At 42.2% G+C, this 20,510-nt stretch overlaps 1 protein-coding gene across 1 annotated transcript in view; it reads left to right on the top strand.

The window, feature by feature from the left end:
• The window catches only part of STOX1 (storkhead box 1), a 160,462-nt gene that overhangs the window by 130,391 nt on the left and 9,561 nt on the right, over positions 1-20,510 (top strand). The window contains exon 3 of the mRNA XM_053691859.1: positions 1,391-3,587. Coding sequence (XP_053547834.1) covers positions 1,391-3,587 — 2,197 coding nt within the window. The remainder of the gene's footprint in view (positions 1-1,390; positions 3,588-20,510) is intronic.

Here is a 20,510-nt window from a genome sequence, read left to right as displayed (position 1 = left end):
ATGAGGTTGTGAGGTTTATTGCTCCAGTAGCTTCCTGTTTATTTATGTCTTATGCTATCTACAAAGGGTTTCATGAGGTTGTGAGGTTTATTGCTCCTGTAGCTTCCTGTTTATTTCTGTCTTATGGGGCTGCTCTCTACAAAGGGTTTCATGAGGTTGTGAGGTTTATTGCTCCAGTAGCTTCCTGCTTATTTCTGTCTTATGGGGCTGCTCTCTACAAAGGGTTTCATGAGGTTGTGAGGTTTATTGCTCGAGTAGCTTCCTGTTTATTTCTGTCTTATGGGGCTGCTCTCTACAAAGGGTTTCATGAGGTTGTGAGGTTTTATTGATCCAGTAGCTTCCTGTTTATTTCTGTCTTATGCTCTCTACAAAGGGTTTCATGAGGTTGTGAGGTTTATTGCTCCAGTAGCTTCCTGTTTATTTCTGTCTTATGGGGCTGCTCTCTACAAAGGGTTTCATGAGGTTGTGAGGTTTATTGCTCCAGTAGCTTCCTGCTTATTTCTGTCTTATGAAGCTGCTCTCTACAAAGGGTTTCATGAGGTCGTGAGGTTTATTGCTCCAGTGGCTTCCTGTTTATTTCTATCTTATGGGGCTGCTCTCTACAAAGGGTTTCATGAGGTCGTGAGGTTTATTGCTCCAGTAGCTTCCTGTTTATTTCTGTCTTATGGGGCTGCTCTCTACAAAGGGTTTCATGAGGTTGTGAGGTTTATTGCTCCAGTAGCTTCCTGCTTATTTCTATCTTATGGGGCTGCTCTTTACAAAGGGTTTCATGAGGTTGTGAGGTTTTATTGCTCCAGTAGCTTCCTGTTTATTTCTGTGTTATGCTCTCTACAAAGGGTTTCATGAGGTTGTGAGGTTTATTGCTCCAGTAGCTTCCTGTTTATTTCTGTCTTATGCTCTCTACAAAGGGTTTCATGAGGTTGTGAGGTTTATTGCTCCAGTAGCTTCCTGCTTATTTCTATCTTATGGGGCTGCTCTTTACAAAGGGTTTCATGAGGTTGTGAGGTTTTATTGCTCCAGTAGCTTCCTGTTTATTTCCGTCTTATGCTCTCTACAAAGGGTTTCATGAGGTTGTGAGGTTTATTGCTCCAGTAGCTTCCTGTTTATTTCTATCTTATGCTCTCTACAAAGGGTTTCATGAGGTTGTGAGGTTTATTGCTCCAGTAGCTTCCTGTTTATTTCTGTCTTATTGGGGCTGCTCTCTACAAAGGGTTTCATGAGGTTGTGAGGTTTATTGCTCCAGTAGCTTCCTGTTTATTTCTGTATTATGCTCTCTACAAATGGTTTCTTTGGTTTGAGATCTGTACCTAGTAATGCAGCCTCATTATTCGTGTTACAAATATTTGTCATTTTGTTTCGTTTTCAAACAACCTTTTTCTCTTTTTCATAGGTCTTGCTGCTCCATCACAGGACATTCTCTATAATGCTCTTGGGACGCTCATTAGAGAGAGGAAGGTTTACCACACTGGTGAGGGCTACTTTATAGTAACTCCCCAGACCTACTTTATTACAAGAGATGCTGCTCCAGGCAGTACCGCTGATGTCCCTCCGGCTTCTATCACGTACCTGGTCAGCATAGAGAGCTGTGCAGACCTCACAAAACAGGATCTTCTCCTTTCGGGGTCTCACTGCAAATCCTGCAGCTGTTTTTCTGAACATTCGCCACAAACGATTCTAGGGCAACAGTCCATCAATGAGAGCAGAGGGATAAAGTTGTCAAGAGGTGTCAGAGATTCCAAACCATCTGTGCAACATCAAGCAACCTCCACTGCAGTAGACCAGTACAAATGCATAAAAGACAAGTGCCAGAAGAAATTTGGGATCAGTCTGTTCTGGCGTAATACGTCCAGGAAAGAAAAGTCTAGAAAAGATTTGTCAAACTTTTCTGCACAGTTTCCCCCGGAGGAATGGCCAGTTAGGGATGAAGATAATTTAGATAATATCCCACGGGACATTGAACATGAAATAATCAAACGCATCAATCCTGTGCTTACTGTGGATAACTTGATGAAACACACAGATTTGATGCAAAAAGCAGAGGCCCAGAAAAAGTATTTCAGTAAAGGAACCTCAACAGATATTGTGAAAAGCAAACCAAGGCATACAGTCCGCAGTAGCACCAGAAAGAACATCAAAGGTTCCAAACATCACAAGGCTGTCAAAGAGAAAAGCAAGAGAGACAAATGTCTACAGCGGTTAGATGTTGGTGCAAAGGGACAAGCGCTGGTGTTGACTTCCCAGCAGACCAATGTTACTGATGATCTGATCAAGTACAAAGTTGCTCAGCCAGATGTGATTTACAAACGGCAAATACACAATCCTTTTGAAGGTATTGCACACAGAGAGAACACTTACAGAGCTGTGAAGGCTGGTGACATGAAGAGATCCTCTAGTCCGAAAGACAGAAAACATATGTCAGGGCTTGCAGAATGCTCAGGAGCAAAAGCAGTCAGCTCTTCTGCCAGATGTGCAAGTGATGAGGGGAATGACAACAGGTGTAATGAACCATTATCAGCACTCGCATCTGGCACAGATAACTTGAGGGAATACCCGTCCAGCTACCCACAATGCAGCACACTGCGCATAGATGAAAAATTCATGCAAGACAAAGACAGCTCTGCCCACTATGCCCATATGGATAAAAGGAATGCTGTTTTGTGTGATCTTTCAAAGAAGACCTCTGTACATTCAGGAAGTGCACTTGATGTGAACCAACTCGACTGTGTTCCAAAGTGGATTTATTCAAACCAAATACGGCAAACTCCAAGTTCATTACAGTCTGTACAGATAAATATGTGCAACACTGGAAGCTCCCTGATGCATGTTACTAGACCCCAAAATGAAAAATCAGAACTGGTTTCCCATAACAACTATTCAGTTAGGGATCTGCTGAGATATAATACATTTAGCAACTCTGAGAATGAAGGATTTACGGATGAGGATCAAGCCTTGTATCAGAAAGCAGCAGACGATGACGATGTTTGTAGCTCACTGTACCTCGAAGATGACATAGAAGAAAATGTTAATATCTGTACAGGTCTTCAAATTCAAACTAAAAAAAACAGCCTGGAACAACTTACTTGGTTGAATTTGAAAGCCGAAAACTGCTGCACATCTGACTTGTCTCCAGTGAAATGGAGCACTGATGTGGCTCTGACTTCTCAGCTGACTTGCATCAATCATCAGAACAAAAGTTACACTCACTCAGTTCTTTCTATTAAAGGGTCTCAAGGCTCCTCTAAGCCAAACCAAGATCTGAAGGAATTTGCCCACCAGCACTCGGCTCATTCTCATGTGGACCCTAACGCTGGTGAAAGTTTTCCGGCCTCCGAGGCGGTTGATGGCAGCATATTTGATTATTGTAACTCAAGTGATGGAAACTCGGTGCCTGACACTTCACAGATTTCTGTAAAAAAACACAAGGAGAAACCTGATACAGATTCAGAAGTTCAGTTAGGGAAGTTGCATCAAAACTTTGAACACCATCTGAAACTGTTTAACTCAAAGAGTAACTCAATGGAAGTCAAACACTGTGAAAGGAATGAAAGTCGCAGTACTACGGGGGACAGCGGTATTGAATCTCCACGGTAAGGTTCTTTATATATCTAGTTGGTGATTGATTAGTATCAGTTCTTGCTAGTTGTTTAACTAGGAGCATCTTTTGACAACAGCTGTAAAATGATTGCAAACGTTACACTGGGTTTTAGAAAATAAAAGGGTATTTAAAGGGATAGGAAAGACAAAATTAAACTTGCATGATTCAGATAGAGCCGGTCATTTTTAGACACTTTTAAATTCATTTCTATTTTCAAATGTGCTTTGTTCTCTTAGTATCCCTTGTTAAAAAAAAGAATACGCACATATCCTACTCTAATGGGAGCTGCTGCTAATTGGTGCCTGCAGTAGTGCAATGCTGTCCCTTCAGCAGTGGATAACAAGAGAATGAAGAAAAATTAATAGAATTAAATTGGAAAGGTGTTTAAAATTGTATGTTCTGTCTGAATCATGTAAGAACATTTTGGGGTTTACTATCCCTTTAATTATTTTAGTTTTTGTCTTCAAAAATGAATTCCCTTTTTTTTTTTAAATTAATTTATTTTGTATTTTCTGGGGAACTATTGCTGTATAGTAATAGGGCACTATTGGGCCTTGTGAAATGGCTCTTGGATTTGTGATCTCCAGTTTACTGCCATATTGTCAAGTATTGCAGTATGCAGTGATACCTTTTTTATTGGACTAACATAATATTTCAATGACAAGCTTTTGAGAGTTTTCCTCTCTTCCTCAGGTCTGAAGCAATACTGATCAATCTGATATAGATACACATCACATACAACATTTGAAATATTATGTTAGTCCAATAAAAAAGGTATCACTGCATACTGCAACACTTTGTTTTTTTTTCACTCATGGTTAGTGTTTGGCTGAAGCCATTTATTATCAATCAACTGTGTTTACTCTTTTTAATTCATAATGACAACAGAAACTACCCAAATGACCCTGATCAAAAGTTTACAAACCCCAGTTCTTAATACTGTGTATTGCCCCCTTTAACATCAATGACAGCTTGAAGTCTTTTGTGATATTTGTGGATGAGGCTCTTTATCTTCTCATATGGTAAAGCTGCCCATTCTTCCTGGCATAAAGCCTCAAGTTCCTGTAAATTCTTGGGCTGTCTTGCATGAACTGCACGTTTTGAGATCTCCCCAGAGTGGCTCAATGATATTGAGGTCAGGAGACTGAGATGGCCACTCCAGAACCTTCACTTTAATCATGTTGGAATGTCTAAGTACGTCCCATGCGCAGCTTCCGGGCTGATGAATGCAAATTTTCCTCCAGTATTTTTTGATAACATACTGCATTCATCTTGCCATCACTTCTGAACAAATTTCCTGTGCCTTTGTATTTCACTCATCCCCAAAACATCAGCAATCCACCTCCGTGTTTCACAGAAGGAATGGTGTACCTTTCATCATAAGCCTTGTTGACTCCTCTCCAAATGTAGCGTTTATGTTTGTGGCCAAAAAGCTAAATTTTGGTTTTATCACTCCAAATGACTTTGTGCCAGAAGGTTTGAGGCTTCTCTCTGTGCTGTTTGGCGTATTGTAAGTGGGATACTTTGTGGCATTTGTGTAGTAATGGCTTTCTTCTGGCGATTCGACCATGCAGCCCATCTTTCTTCAAGTGCCTCCTTATTGTGCATCTTGCAACAGCCACACCACATGTCCTGTATTTCACCTGAAGTTATTTGTGGGTTTGTCTTTGCATCCCAAACAATTTTCCTGGCAGTTGTTGCTGAAATTTTAGTTGGTCTACCTGACCGTGGTTTGGTTTCAACAGAACTCCTCATTTTCCACTTCTTGATTAGTGTTTGAACACTGCTGATTGGCATTCTCAATTCCTTGGATATCTTTTAATATCCCTTTCCTGTTTTATACCATTCAACTACCTTTTCTCGCAGATCCTTTGACAATTCTTTTGCTGTCCCCATGACTCAGAATCTAGAAACATCAGTGCAGCACTGGATGAAAGATGCAAGGGTCTGTCAGGAGTCCAGAAACTCATTGACCTTTTATACACACACACTAATTACAAGAAAACAGATCAAAGGTGAGGATGGTTACCTTTTAATAGCCATTCAAACCCTTTTGTGTCAACTTGTGTGCAGGTTATCAGGCTAAAATCACCAGGGTATGTACTTTTGATCAGGGTCATTTGGGTAGTTTCTGTTGACATTATGATTTAAAAAGAGTAAACAGTCGTTTGATAATAAATGGCTACAGCCAAACACTAACCATGAGTGAAAGAAAAGTTTTTGTGTTATCATTCATATTCTCTGAAAAATGGCCAAGTAATCATAAATTCTGCCAGGGTATGTAAACTTATGAGCACAACTGTGTGTGTGTGTGTTTGTATGTATGTGTGTATATATATATATATATATATATATATATATACACACATATACACACACACACACAGGTGGCCCTCGTTTTACAACGGTTCAATTTTACACCGTTTCAGAACAACAACCTTTTTTTCCAGTCATGTGACTGCTATTGAAAAGCATTGAGAACCAGTGGATTTATTAAAATAGCCAGTAGGTGGAGCTGTCCGCTTGTGTTACTTTTGCCAATTTTGAGAGGGGCCTGGAACCTAACTCCCTCACTTCCCATTGACTTACATTATAAACTGTGTTTCAATTTACAACGGTTTCGATTTACAACCATTCCTTCTGGAACCTAACCCCGGCGTAAACTGAGGGCTACCTGTATATATTTCTTTCTAATGACACATATTGGGAATATCACTCCTGCCCAGCAGGAGGCGGCAAAGAGCACCACAGCAAAGCTGTTAAATATCACCTCCCTTCCTTCCCACCCCAGTCATTCTCTTTGCCTACGTTAGTGTAAGGAAGTGGTAAAGTTAGGTGTCTGAAAATATTCGTCTATCAAGATTTTATTTGCAGTACTAGTATGTGCTGTTTTTACTCCAGGGTGTAGCTGTAGTCCATTTCAGTCTCTTCAGTAGAGCATTGGTGGCTTTTAAGCAAAGGGAACTTGTGGGACATAATTCTCACTGCGCCTCCCTCATATTTAAATAAAAGTTGCTGCCCTTATTATTATTTTCCACAGGTCAATGTGAGGGAAAGGACCTCTCAAACCTAGTGAGCTGCCTTGCTGCCAGGCAGATTTATTGTGGTAAGTGCTAATTTATTTTCTTAAGCTGCTTTAAGGAAAAAACATGGCACTTTACTATTTCCCTGACAGGGATGCTTAAAGGGACATAATACTCATATGCTAAATCACTTGAAACTAATGCAGTATAACTGTACAAAGCTGACAGGAAAATATCACCTGAGCATCTCTATGTAAAAAAGGAAGATATTTTACCTCACAATTTCCTCAGCTCAGCAGAGTAAGTTCTGTGTAAAGTGTTATACCCAGCTGCAGGTAAAAAAAAGAAGAAGAAATGAACAGCAGCCAATCGGCATCAGCAGTGCTGAGGTCATGAACTCTTTTACTGTGATCTCATGAGATTTGACTTAACTCTCATGAGATTTCATTGTAAACTTCCTTACACTGAATAGGGAAGTGCACAAGGCTCATCCCTTCGGCTGTCCCGGGACAGACATACTGATATGCTGCTAAGAAATCCTTTACAATGGGATGTGGCTACTGAGGAACTTTTGAGGTAAAATATCTTTCTTTTTTACATAGAGATGTTCAGGTGATATTTTCTAGTCTGCTTTTTACAGCTATACTTCATCACTTTCAAGTGTTTAAACATTTGGGTATTATGTAATTGCGGAGACAGGCCCGTATAATCTCCGTTCCACTGCTTGAGCATGTATAACTGCAGATGTCTGAGGTGGAAACAGGCAAACGGAATGTCCATGACAGCTACCATCGGACCGATTACCTCCATACATTGAGCCACTGATGGCCGGGGAGAGGACTGAAGCGCCAGACAAGAGTCGAAGACCCTTGCTCTTCTGACTTCTGTCAGAAACATTTTCATCGATAGGAAATCTATTATGGTTCTCAAGAACACTACTCTTGTAGTCGGAATTAAGGAACTCTTTCCCAGATTAACCTTCCATCAGTGAGAGCGCAGGAAGGATAACCACATCTCTGTGTGGGGGTTCGCTTATTGAAGTGATGGCGCATGAACCAGGATGTCATCCAGATAAGGAGCCACTGCAAAGCCCCGCAACCGGAGTACCGCCAATAGGGATCCCAGGACTTTTGATACATTACTCCTAGTGTTGTAAGGTGATTATATATGGCAGTATTGCAGGCACTGGGGACTTGAGGAGTACTTGGCTTAATTTAGTGTTATAGTTTTTTTTTTTTTTTTTCATTAAACATGTCTGCTGAGACGTTATTTTTGACACGCTCACAATGGGCAGGGCTTGTGTGGCGGTAAACGTTATCTAAATTGCGCACTTGTTATTCTCTCGCTTCCTGTATATGGAGGAGAGATATCTGCATTTAACGTTTTTGTCAAAATTAAAGGTTATTTGCTAGACTGTTATTACTTAAACAGCTCCAGTCTGGAGTCCAGTTTTAAGAAATATTTATATCGTTTTCCTGCAAGGTAGACACCTCAGCAAAGCTATTGCTGAGGTGTAGAGACGCTTTTTATTTGTCAATATTTTTGTAAAATAAAGCAACAGTAGATTTAAAGGATGTGTACCTGCATGTTCCCATCCACAGGGATCATCAAAGGTTTCTGAGGTTCGCCTTTTTAGACAAACACTTCCAGTTTGTGACTCTTCCATTTGGCCTTGCCACAGTTCCCAGAATTTTTTCAAAAGTCCTGGGATCCCTATTGGCGGTGCTCCGGTTGCGGGGCATTGCAGTGGCTCCTTATCTGGATGACATCCTGGTTCATGCGCCATCATTTCAATAAGCGAACTCCCACACAGAGATGTGGTTATCCTTCCTGCGCTCTCACTGATGGAAGGTTAATCTGGGAAAGAGTTCCTTAATTCCGACTACAAGGGTAGTGTTCTTGAGAACCATAATAGATTTCCTATCTATGAAAATGTTTCTGACAGAAGTCAGAAGAGTAAGGGTCTTCGACTCTTGTCTGGCGCTTCAGTCCTCTCCCCGGCCATCAGTGGCTCAATGTATGGAGGTAATCGGTCCGATGGTAGCTGTCATGGACATTCCGTTTGCCTGTTTCCACCTCAGACCTCTGCAGTTATACATGCTCAAGCAGTGGAACGGAGATTATACGGACCTGTCTCCGCAATTACATAATACCCAAATGTTTAAACACTTGAAAGTGATGAAGTATAGCTGTAAAAAGCAGACTAGAAAATTATTCGGACCTGTCTCCGCAATTACATTTGGATCAGGAGACAAGGGATTCTCTTCTTTGGTGGTTGTCTCAGGACCATCTCTCTCAGGGAACCTGCTTCCGCAGACCCAACTGGGTGATAGTGACAATGGGTGCCAGCCTGTTGGGGAGCAGTCTGGGACTCTAGAGGCTCAGGGGACTAGGACTCGGCAGGAGTCCGTTCTACCCATAAACATTCTGGAAACGAGAGCAATCTTCAATGCTCTTCTGGTCTGGCCTCAGTTAGCTTCAGCCCGGTTTGTCAGGTTCCAGTTGGATAACATAACTTCAGTGGCTTACATCCATCATCAGGGGGGAACTCGGAGTTCCTTAGCCATGACAGAGGTAGCCAAGATTATTTAGTGGGCAGAGACCCACAACTGCTGTCTATCTGCTATCCACATTCCAGGAGGACAATTGGGAGGCAGATTTTCTGAGCAGACAGATTTTTCACCCGGGGAGTGGGAACTCCATCCGGATGTGTTTTCCAGCTTGATTCTCAAATGGGGACAGCCGGAACTGGACCTCATGGCGTCTCGTCAGAATGCTAAGCTCCCGAGGTACGAGTCGAGGTCAAGGGATCCTCAGACTGTACTGATAGATGCTCTAGCAGTCCCTTGGAATTTCAGTCTAGCATATCTATTTTTTCCGTTCGCTCTCCTTCCTCGGTTCATTACTCGAATCAAACAGGAGAAGGTGCCGGTGATCCTCATTGCACCGGCATGGCCTCTCAGGATTTGGTATGCAGACTTAGTGGAGATTTAATCTCTCCCACCTTGGAGATTTCCACCGAGGAAAGACCTTTTTCTTCAAGGGCCCTTCATCCAAATCTCGTTTCTCTGAAACTGACTGCTTGGAGATTGAACGCTTAATCTTATCTAAGCGGGGATTTTCTGGATCGGTCATTGAGACCATGATTCAGATTTACTTCAAGATATGGCGTAAATATCTGATGTGTATACAGAGGCTACTCTTGGAGTAGAGTTTGGATTCCTAGACTTCTAGCCTTTCTCCAAAAAGGTTTGGAGACGGGTTTATCGGCCAGTTCCTTGAAAGGTCAGATATCTGCCTTGTTTATTTTGTTACATAAAGTCTGGCGGATGTTCCAGACGTGCAATCGTTCGGTCAGGCCCTGGTCAGAGTCAGGCCTGTGTTTGGACCTGTTATTCCTCCTTGGAGTCTTAACTTTGTTCTTAGAGTTCTTTAACAGGCTCTGTCTGAACCTATGTATTCCTTAGATATTAAAATGTTATCTTAGAAGGTTTTGTTTAATTGTTATGTCGTCTGCTCGTAGAGTCTCAGAACAGATTTGCAAGGCTGCAACTTGGTCCTCTCCACATTTTTTCTAAAATTCTATAAATTTGACACTTTTGCCTCGGCTGAGGCTTCTTTTGGGAAAAGGTTCTTCAAGCAGTGGTGCCTTCGGTTTAGGTTCCCTGTCTTGTCCCTCCCGTATCATCTGTGTCCTCTAGCTTGGGTATTGATTCCCAATAGTAATTTAGATGATCCGTGGACTCATCGTGCCATTAGAAAGAAAACAAAATTTATGCTTACCTGATAAATTTCTTTCTTTCTTGACACGATGAGTCCACGGCCCGGCCTGTTATTTAGACAGGTTTTTGTTGTATTATAAACCTCGGGAACCTCTGCACCTTGTTGCTTCCTTTCTTTCCTTTTACTTCGGTCGAATGACTGGGGTGGGAAGGAAGGGAGGTCATATTTAACAGCTTTGCTATGGTGCTCTTTGCCGCCTCCTCGGCAGGAGTGATATTCCCAATAGTAATTAGATGATCTGTGGACTCATCGTGTCAAGAAAGAAAGAAATTTATATATAATGTGTGTGTGTGTGTGTGTGTGTGTGTATGTATATATATATATATATATATATATATATATATATATATATATATGTATGTATGTATATATTAATATATAATATATATATATGTATAATATATATATATATATATATATATATATATATATGTGTGTGTGTATATATAAGTCCAGCAAAAAGGCACTCACTGTTCACATAAAATGTAACTTTTAATAAATATGCAAAAATTAAAAAGACAAAACGTTTCGGTGTTTACAAAACACCTTTGTCAAATGTCAGCAATACAAAATATCCTTAGTATCCCAAAACTCACCTACCGTACCCAACAAATACACTCCCTTATATACCAACAAACAAACCTATTTGCCCTCCTGTGTCCGATTCACTGCTCACGTGGTGACGTAATGATGTCATCACGCTGCGTGTTCACATGTTGAAGCATCAACCAATCACGCTGTGGCCAGTTGTCATAGCAACATAAATACAAAAAATGTTGCCGCTTTAGACACTGTGGGGCTAACTTACAATTCATGATCAATAGCACCATTAAGCAGATAAGTATCCGCCTCAGCCTCTTACAGTGTGGCACTCAGATATAGATGTATATTGTGATCCTAGCTAATTATGTTACGATCGGTTACTATGGGAACCGGCATAACGTGGCACCTTACCCATGTACGAGTGGGCTCAAAAACTCTACGGTCAACAGCACTGTTCTTATGAAGGTGGATGTCAGCATAGGTATATTGACACTGGAATAAACCTCCAGCATTATCCGCCATCATCACGTGTCCCTGTGTTATAATGTTGGCCAATCATATAGTGACCGGTTGTCATGGAAACACATAAAATTACAATGCTGTTCTAATCTTTGTGAGATTAATTTGCGGATCACAATCAATGTCAGCACTAGACCCAATGCTTATGTCAGTCATGTTTATATATAGTGTGGCACTCAGATATTAATGTGGGATGTAGTATTGGCCAACTGCGTTGTGCTCAATTATTACAGGGACCACTAAATCATGTCCCTTTGTTAATATAAGAGCTGGCTCGTAGATCCTAGCAAATAACAACACTAATTATAAACAAGTGTCAGCGCATCAGTGTCAAAAGTGGTGTAAATCCAGAGCATTAGATCATGGCACAGCAGCGCAAAACAGAAATAAAAACATTTTCATATTCAGTGATGTGTGACTTAAAATCTATGTGGTATGAATCAACAGCAGTGAAATGGAGAATCATGCCAAAATTATCTATACATTTTTTATATCCATATTTAGTGGCATAAACGTAGCTGGTAGAACAGATTACGCTAAACCTCATGTGTGGAGGTAACATTCCCCTCCATGCCTCTTGAAGTATGCATAGAAACCCGTGGGTACCCACTAGGATGAAAATCGATGTGAATGGTCTCGGGTGACAGTGCATACAACAGTAGCTGGTAGATTCCAATGTGGCACTATTTTGTATAGAACGGTCCGAAGTCAAGGACAGTATTTAGTCCTTTAGGAACCAATGTATCAAGTATGTGAATCCATCATGTTTCCACTTGTAACAGCCTAGTATCCCTGTCACCACCTCTCCTCAGTGGTGGCACATGGTCATTTACCATTGATCTAAGGCTAGATAAACTGTGGTTGTGTTCAGCAAAATGTCGGGCGACAGGTTGCTCCAAATCCCCTTGTCTCAATGCCTCAAGTATTGCACAGCGATGGTTCGCCATTCGGTCTCGGAAATTCGTTATTGTTTTGCCAATATAGACCAAGGAGCACGGATAGATCAATATATAAATGACATATGTGCTAGTGCACGTTAATCTGTATCGGATGGTATATCGCTTGTTGGTATGCGGGTGTTGGAACGTCTGGCCCTTTAACATGGTGTTGCATGTGATACAACTTCCACATGTGTAGCATCCTGGTTTGGACGTCTTCAGCCAGGTATCCTTTTGGTAGCATTTAACCGGATCGGTCTTCACCAATAAATCCCTCAGGTTCTCTGCCCTGCGATACACCATCCTGGGCGGCTGCATCCTCTGGAATGGGAGAGTCGGATCAGTTCCCAGGATTGGCCAGTTTTCATGCGCCGACCTCCTAAGCATACTGCTAGTTGGAGTATGTGTGGTTACAAAGTTCAGCTGTTCTGTTTCCAAGCTGTTTTTTTCGAGTCCCCTCTTATTCGGATCCTGAATTAATTCATCCTTGATCTTACGGACCATCCTTTTGTCATAGCCTCTGGCTACCAATTTGTCTTCCATCACTGTCAACTGTTCAATCATGGTGGGTACCTCACTATTGTTACGGATAACCCGCATAAGTTGAGAGGTGATAATCCCTACTTTTTGATGGCTGGGGTGGAAGCTCCTAGCCTTTAACAGAGAGTTGCGGTCGGTTGGCTTCGTATATAATGAAGTTCCAAAGGAGCATCCATCTTCAGTCATCTTGTAGATGTTCAGATCTAAAAAGTGTACAGCCTCATCACTGTATTCTAATTTAAAGCGTATGGGACAGTCCATGGTATTCAAACAGGTCACCCACTCCTCCAACTCATCTTTATTCCCTCCCCACACCAGAAACACATCATCAGTGTAGCGTACATAGTTATTGATAAGGGGGTGAGTAAATGGTTTCATGGCTGTCTGTTCATACCATGCCATATATAGTTTGGCATATGTGGGTGCCATGTTTGAGCCCATGGCTGTCCCTGACACCTGCAAAAAATAACCATTCTCAAACTTAAAGAAGTTTTTCTCTAACCACAGAGTGAGAGACTCGAATAAATATTCAATTGGAGGACCCTCGTACAGTGGATTCCCCGTCACCATGGACCTGACAGCCGCAACACACCACCCAGTGACCCATGGGGAATGGAGGTGTATAGGCTGTCCACGTCCATGGTGACCAGGATATCACCTTGCTCGAGCATGGTATAACCTCTTAGTATATTCAATAAACTGGGTGAATCCTGCAGATATGCTGGAGTTCCCTTTACCACCGGTTGGAGATAGATGGCCAAATTAGACAATAGGGACTCCCTGGCAGACACTATTGGTCTGCCAGGGGGATTAGTGAGAGTCCTGTGCACTTTTGGCAACAGGTATAGTACTGGTGTTTTAGGGTGATCATTTATCAAATACTCAATCTCTTGCTCTGATAGTAAACCTGCTTCATAGCCCCTGTTAAGGCATTCATCAATGTGCTTTTTAAATGTGTTACTCGGATTCCCTTGCAGCTTGACATAGGTGTTTGAATCAGAGAGCTGTCTATAGGCTTCTGGCCTATAGTCAACGTAGTCTTGCACGACTATGGACCCGCCCTTATTCGCCGGGCGAATAACAATGCTGTTATCATTGCTTAGTGTTTTAACAGCCTTTCTCTCTTCAAAATTCAAATTTGGGTAAACAGGAAAGGGGGCTTCGTTAGAGATATCACTACATAACATCCGTGTGAAATTCCTGATAGAGGGATGTGTGTTTGTGGGTTCAAAAGATGAGGGCTTCTTAAATTTTGTTACAGGCATACTGGTTTCATTTTTAAAGTAATCTTTTAATTTGAGCTGTCGCTGCAATCTGTGGATGTCTACAATAGGATTAAACTTGTCTGGGTGTAGGTATGAATGATAGACCTCGATTTAAAACCGAAGTCTCCACATCGCTTAAAGTGCGACTGCTCAAATTATATATAATGTTTACTTCTTTTTGTGTTGTTTCCTGCGGTTTGCGTCTACCTCGCCTGATGTGCGTGCGTCTACCTCGCCTGATGTGCGTGCGTCTTGATCTTTTGAACTTGCCGCCAGTGGCGGCTTCGCCGCTGATCTGGTGGCTACCCCAGAAAAAGACTGTGTCTGACTAGATGTTTGTTTGTCACCACTGTCATTAGTGTCTACAATATTGTTATCATTGTCTGATGAATCACCACTAGTGTCCACTAAACTCAAGTTATTACGGGTCCTTACATTCCTACACTTATATTTATTAGAGGTGTCCTCCTTGCCATAAAGCCATCTATATAGGCGCCTATCCCTATAATCACTTTCAACGGTATTCAGTTTTTTATTTTTAAATGCAACTAACTCTCCTCTGTATTTAGCAATCATGGTTTCAAGTTTACCCACCCACTCCTGGGTTTTATCCTCGACTTAAACATGGTAGCTCTGTGCTTTAGTGGCCTCAAGTTCTATTTTTATCTTTTGTTCAAGTCTACAGACTTCCTCTATGACCAACAACATTAGGTCATATGAACATTTATTGAGTATTGAGCACCACTTCCTACAGAACTCCATGTTTTGTCTGCCTAATGTGGGGATGTTCTTAACTCTGAAACCTCTAGGTATATATTTTTTGCGGTGATATCCTGACAAATAAACTGCATGCAGATGGTAGTCAATTGACAGTGATGGAAGACAAATTGGTAGCCAGAGGCTATGACAAAAGGATGGTCCGTAAGATCAAGGATGAATTAATGCAGGATCCGAATAAGAGGGGACGCGAAAAAACAAAATTTATGCTTACCTGATAAATTTCTCTCTCTTGTGGTGTATCCAGTCCACGGGTTCATCCATTACTTGTGGGATATTCTCCTTCCCAACAGGAAGTTTCAAGAGGACACCCACAGCAGAGCTGTCTATATAGCTCCTCCCCTAACTGCCACCCCCAGTCATTCGACCGAAGACAAGCAAGAAAAAGGAGAAACTTATAGGATGCAGTGGTGACTGTAGTTTAAAAATAAAAAACACCTGCCTTAAAGTGACAGGGCGGGCCGTGGACTGGATACACCACAAGAGAGAGAAATTGATCAGGTAAGCATAAATTTTTTTTTCTCTTGTAAGGTGTATCCAGTCCACGGGTTCATCCATTACTTGTGGGATACCAATACCAAAGCTTTAGGACACGGATGAAGGGAGGGACAAGGCAGGAACTTAAATGGAAGGCACCACTGCCTGCAAGACCTTTCTCCCAAAAATAGCCTCCGAGGAAGCAAAAGTATCAAATTTGTAGAATTTAGAAAAAGTATGAAGCGAAGACCAAGTCGCCGCCTTACAAATCTGTTCAACAGAGGCCTCATTTTTAAAAGCCCATGTGGAAGCTACCGCTCTAGTGGAATGAGCTGTAATTCTTTCAGGAGGCTGCTGGCCAGCAGTCTCATAAGCTAAACGGATTATACTTCTCAGCCAAAAAGAAAGAGAAGATGCCGAAGCTTTTTGGCCTCTCCTCTGTCCAGAGTAGACAACAAACAATGCAGATGTTTGACGAAAATCCTTAGTAGCTTGTAAATAAAACTTTAAAGCACGAACCACGTCAAGATTGTGTAATAGACGTTCCTTCTTTGAAGAAGGATTAGGAAACAGTGACGGAACTACAATCTCCTGATTGATATTCTTATTAGATACCACCTTAGGAAGAAATCCAGGTTTGGTACGCAACACTACCTTATCTGTATGGAATATCAGATAAGGGGAATCACACTGTAAGGCAGATAACTCTGAAACTCTTCGAGCCGAAGAGATACCTACCAAAAACAGAACTTTCCAAGATAAAAGCTTGATATCTATGGAATGCAGAGGTTCAAACGGAACCCCTTGAAGAACTTTAAGAACTAAATTTAAACTCCATGGCGGAGCAACAGGTTTAAACACAGGCTTGATTCTAACTAAAGCCTGACAAAACGCCTGAACGTCTGGAACATCTGCCAGAAGCTTGTGCAGAAGAATAGATAGAGCAAAAATCTGTCCCTTTAAGGAACTAGCTGACAATCCCTTCTCTAATCCTTCTTGGAGAAAGGATAATATCCTAGGAATCCTGACTTTACTCCATGAGTAACCCTTGGATTCACACCAATGAAGATATTTACACCATATCTTATGATAGATTTTCCTGGTGACAGGCTTTCGAGCCTGAATTAAGGTATCAATGACCGACTCGGAGAAACCATGTTTTGATAAAATCAAGCGTTCAATCTCCAAGCAGTCAGCCGCAGAGAAATTAGATTTGGATGTTTGAATGGACCTTGGAGTAGAAGGTCCTGCCTCAGCGGCAGAGTCCATGGTGGAAGGGATGACATGTCCACCAGATCTGCATGTTCCTAGGAAGGAAACTCTTGTGAGAGGGGAGAGAGAACTCTTTTCTTCGTTCACCTTCCACCCGTGATACCTCAGAAAAGCCAGAACAATGTCTGTATGGGACTTGGCGATTTGAAAAGTCGACGCCTGTATCAGAATGATGTCTAGGTAAGGAGCTACCGCTATGCCCCGTGGCCTTAGAACCGCCAGTAGGGACCCTAGAACCTTCGTAAAGATTCTAGGTGCCATGGCTAACCCGAAGGGAAGAGCCACAAACTGGTAATGCCTGTCTAAGAAGGCGAACCTGAGGAACTGATGATGATCTCTGTGTATCAGAATGTGGGGATAAGCATCCTTTAAGTCCATGGTAGTCATATATTGACCCTCCTGGATCATAGGGAGGATGGTTCGGATAGTCTCCATCTTGAAGGATGGGACCCTGAGAAATTTTAGGATCTTGAGATCCAAGATTGGTCTGAAAGTTCCCTCTTTTTTGGGAACTATAAACAGATTTGAATAGAAGCCCTGCCCCTGTTCCTCCCTTGGAACTGGGTGGATCGCTCCCATAACCAGCAGGTCTTGGACACAACGTAAGAATGCCTCTCTCTTTATCTGGTTTACAGATAATTGTGAGAGATGAAATCTCCCCTTTGGAGATGAAGCTTTGAAGTCCAGAAGATATCCCTGGGAAACAATCTCTAATGCCCAGGGATCCTGGACGTCTCTTGCCCAAGCCTGGGCGAAGAGAGAGAGTCTGCCCCCCACTAGATCCGGTCCCAGATCGGGGGCTACTCCTTCATGCTGTCTTAGAGGCAGCCGCAGGTTTCTTGGCCTGCTTCCCCTTATTCCAAGCCTGGTTAGGTCTCCAGACTGGTTTGGACTGGGCGAATTTCCCTCTTGTTTTGCATTAGAGGAAACTGAAGCTGCGCCACTCTTGAAGTTTTGAAAGGAACAAAAATTATTCTGTTTGGTCCTTAACTTATTGGACCTATCCTGAGGAAGGGCGTGACCTTTTCCTCCAGTAATATCAGAAATTATCTCCTTCAGACCGGGCCCGAATAGGGTCTGTCCCTTGAAGGGGATGATAAGAAGCTTAGACTTTGAAGTAACGTCTGCTGACCAGGACTTAAGCCATAGCGCCCTACGCGCCAAAATGGCAAAACCTGAATTCTTAGCTGTTAGCTTGGCTAAATGAAAAATGGCGTCAGAAATAAAGGAGTTAGCTAACTTAAGAGCTTTAATCCTGTCTAGAATATCGTCTAACGGGGTCTCCACCTGTAGAGCCTCCTCAAGAGACTCAAACCAAAAAGCCGCTGAAAGCAGTAACTGGGGCAATGCATGCAAGAGGCTGGAGAATAAAACCTTGATGTATAAAAAATTTCTTAAGGAGACCCTCCAATTTTTTATCCATAGGATCTAGGAAAGCACAACTGTCCTTGACGGGGATAGTTGTACGCTTAGCTAGGGTGGAGACTGCTCCCTCCACCTTAGGAACCGTCTGCCACGAGTCCCGTATGGTGGCATCTATGGGAAACATCTTTTTAAAAGCAGGAGGGGGAGAGAACGGCACACCTGGTCTATCCCATTCCTTAGTAACAATTTCCAAAAACCTCTTAGGGACTGGAAAAACATCGGTGTAAACAGGTACTGCAAAGTATTTGTCCATTTTACACAATCTCTCTGGAACCACAATGGGGTCACAGTCATCCAGAGTCGCTAAAACCTCCCTAAGCAATAAGCGGAGGTGTTCGAGCTTAAATTTAAACGCTGTCATCTCAGAATCAGACTGAAGTGACGCCTTCCCTGAGTCTGAAATGTCACCCACAGATAGAAGCTCACCTGCCTCGGCTTCTGAGCATTGTGAGGGTATATCGGACACAGGCAATAAAGCGTCAGAAAGCTCTGTATTAATTCTAGCCCCAGAGCTGTCTCGCTTTCCTTGTAGCCCTGGCAGTTTGGAGAATACCTCTGTGAGGGTAGCATTCATAACTGCCGCCATGTCCTGTAAGGTAAAAGAATTAGACGCGCTAGATGTACTTGGCGTCACTTGAGTGGGAGTTATAGGTTCTGACAAATGGGGAGAGTTAGATGGCATAATCTCCCTCTTTTTAGTCAGAGAATCCCCTGGAGATAAATTTTTAAGCACCATAATATGGTCTTTATAGTTTATAGAAATTTCAGTACATTTGGTACACATTCTAAGAGGGGGTTCCACAATGGCTTCCAAACATATTGAAAAAGGAGTTTCCTCTATGTCAGACATGTTTAACAGACTAGTAATGAAACAAGCAAGCTTGGAAAACACTTTAATAAAGGTGAAACAGCAATTAAACAAAAACGTTACTGTGCCTTTAAGAGAAAAAAAACTAGCACTTAAACTGCAAAACAGTGAAAAAATACAGTAAAGTCTTTGAAATTTTTACAGTGTGTGTAAGGGACTAAAGCAACATTGCACCCACTTGCAAATGGATGATTAACCCCTTAGGCCCCAAACCGGATTGAAAAACTTTAAAAAACGTTAAAAATCAATTGAGCACCTTGCAACAGCTCTGCTGAGGCTCCTACCTGCCCTTAAATATGATTTTGTGCAGAAATAACCCCTTTGAAATGGTTCTCAGATGCCAGAGGACTCTTCTAGGGAAGCTGGATGTCTCAGTCTGAATTAAAACTGCGCATTTAGAGCGCTAAAATAGGCCCCTCCCACCATGTACTGGATGTCAGAGGGGCCTTAAGAAAATACTCCTAGGAGTATCTGACTAGCCATGTGGAAACTAGGCCCCAAATAAAGACTTTTCTCCCTCAGAGAAAAAACGTCCTATTTATTAAATCATGTAAACGTTTTGTCACTAAGTAATATGAATATTAACATGAGTATTACCCTGTTATATAAGCATGATCCCAGTCGCTGTTAAATCACTGCATCAGGCTTACCTCAAATACACAGGCTCTGTCAGCATTTTCTAGAACTTCTCTCTAGAAATAAAAATACTGAACATACCTCAAAGCAGGTAATCTGCAGGCCGTTCCCCCAACTGAAGTTTTCCCATATTCATCAGTTATGTGTGAGAACAGCAATGGACCTTAGTTACAAACTGCTAAGATCATCAAATCTCCAGGCAGAATTCTTCTTCTAATTTCTGCCTGAGAGAAAAACAGTACAACGCCGGTACCGTTTAAAAATAACAAACTCTTGATTGAAGGTAAAACTACACTAAGTCACCACATATCTCTTGATACTTCCTTTCTTGTCGAGAGTTGCAAGAGAATGACTGGGGGTGGCAGTTAGGGGAGGAGCTATAAAGACAGCTCTGCTGTGGGTGTCCTCTTGCAACTTCCTGGTGGGAAGGAGAATATCCCACAAGTAATGGATGAACCCGTGGACTGGATACACCTTACAAGAGAAAACCAGCTTGGAAACAGAACAGCTGAAATTTGTAACCACATATACTCCAACTAGCAGTATGCTTAGGAGGTCGGCTCATGAAAACTGGCCAATCCTGGGAACTGATCCGACTCTCCCATTCCAGAGGATGCAGCCGCCCAGGATGGTGTATCGCAGGGCAGAGAACCTGAGGGATTTATTGGTGAAGACCGATCCGGTTAAATGCTACCAAAAGGATACCTGGCTGAAGACGTCCAAACCAGGATGCTACACATGTGGAAGTTGTATCACATGCAACACCATGTTAAAGGGCCAGACGTTCCAACACCCGCATACCAACAAGCGATATACCATCCGATACAGATTAACGTGCACTAGCACGTC

The sequence above is a fragment of the Bombina bombina genome, chromosome 9 (genome assembly GCF_027579735.1).
Source record: "Bombina bombina isolate aBomBom1 chromosome 9, aBomBom1.pri, whole genome shotgun sequence".
Taxonomy (NCBI): domain Eukaryota; kingdom Metazoa; phylum Chordata; class Amphibia; order Anura; family Bombinatoridae; genus Bombina; species Bombina bombina.
This window is presented reverse-complemented; position numbering and strand designations above follow the sequence as displayed.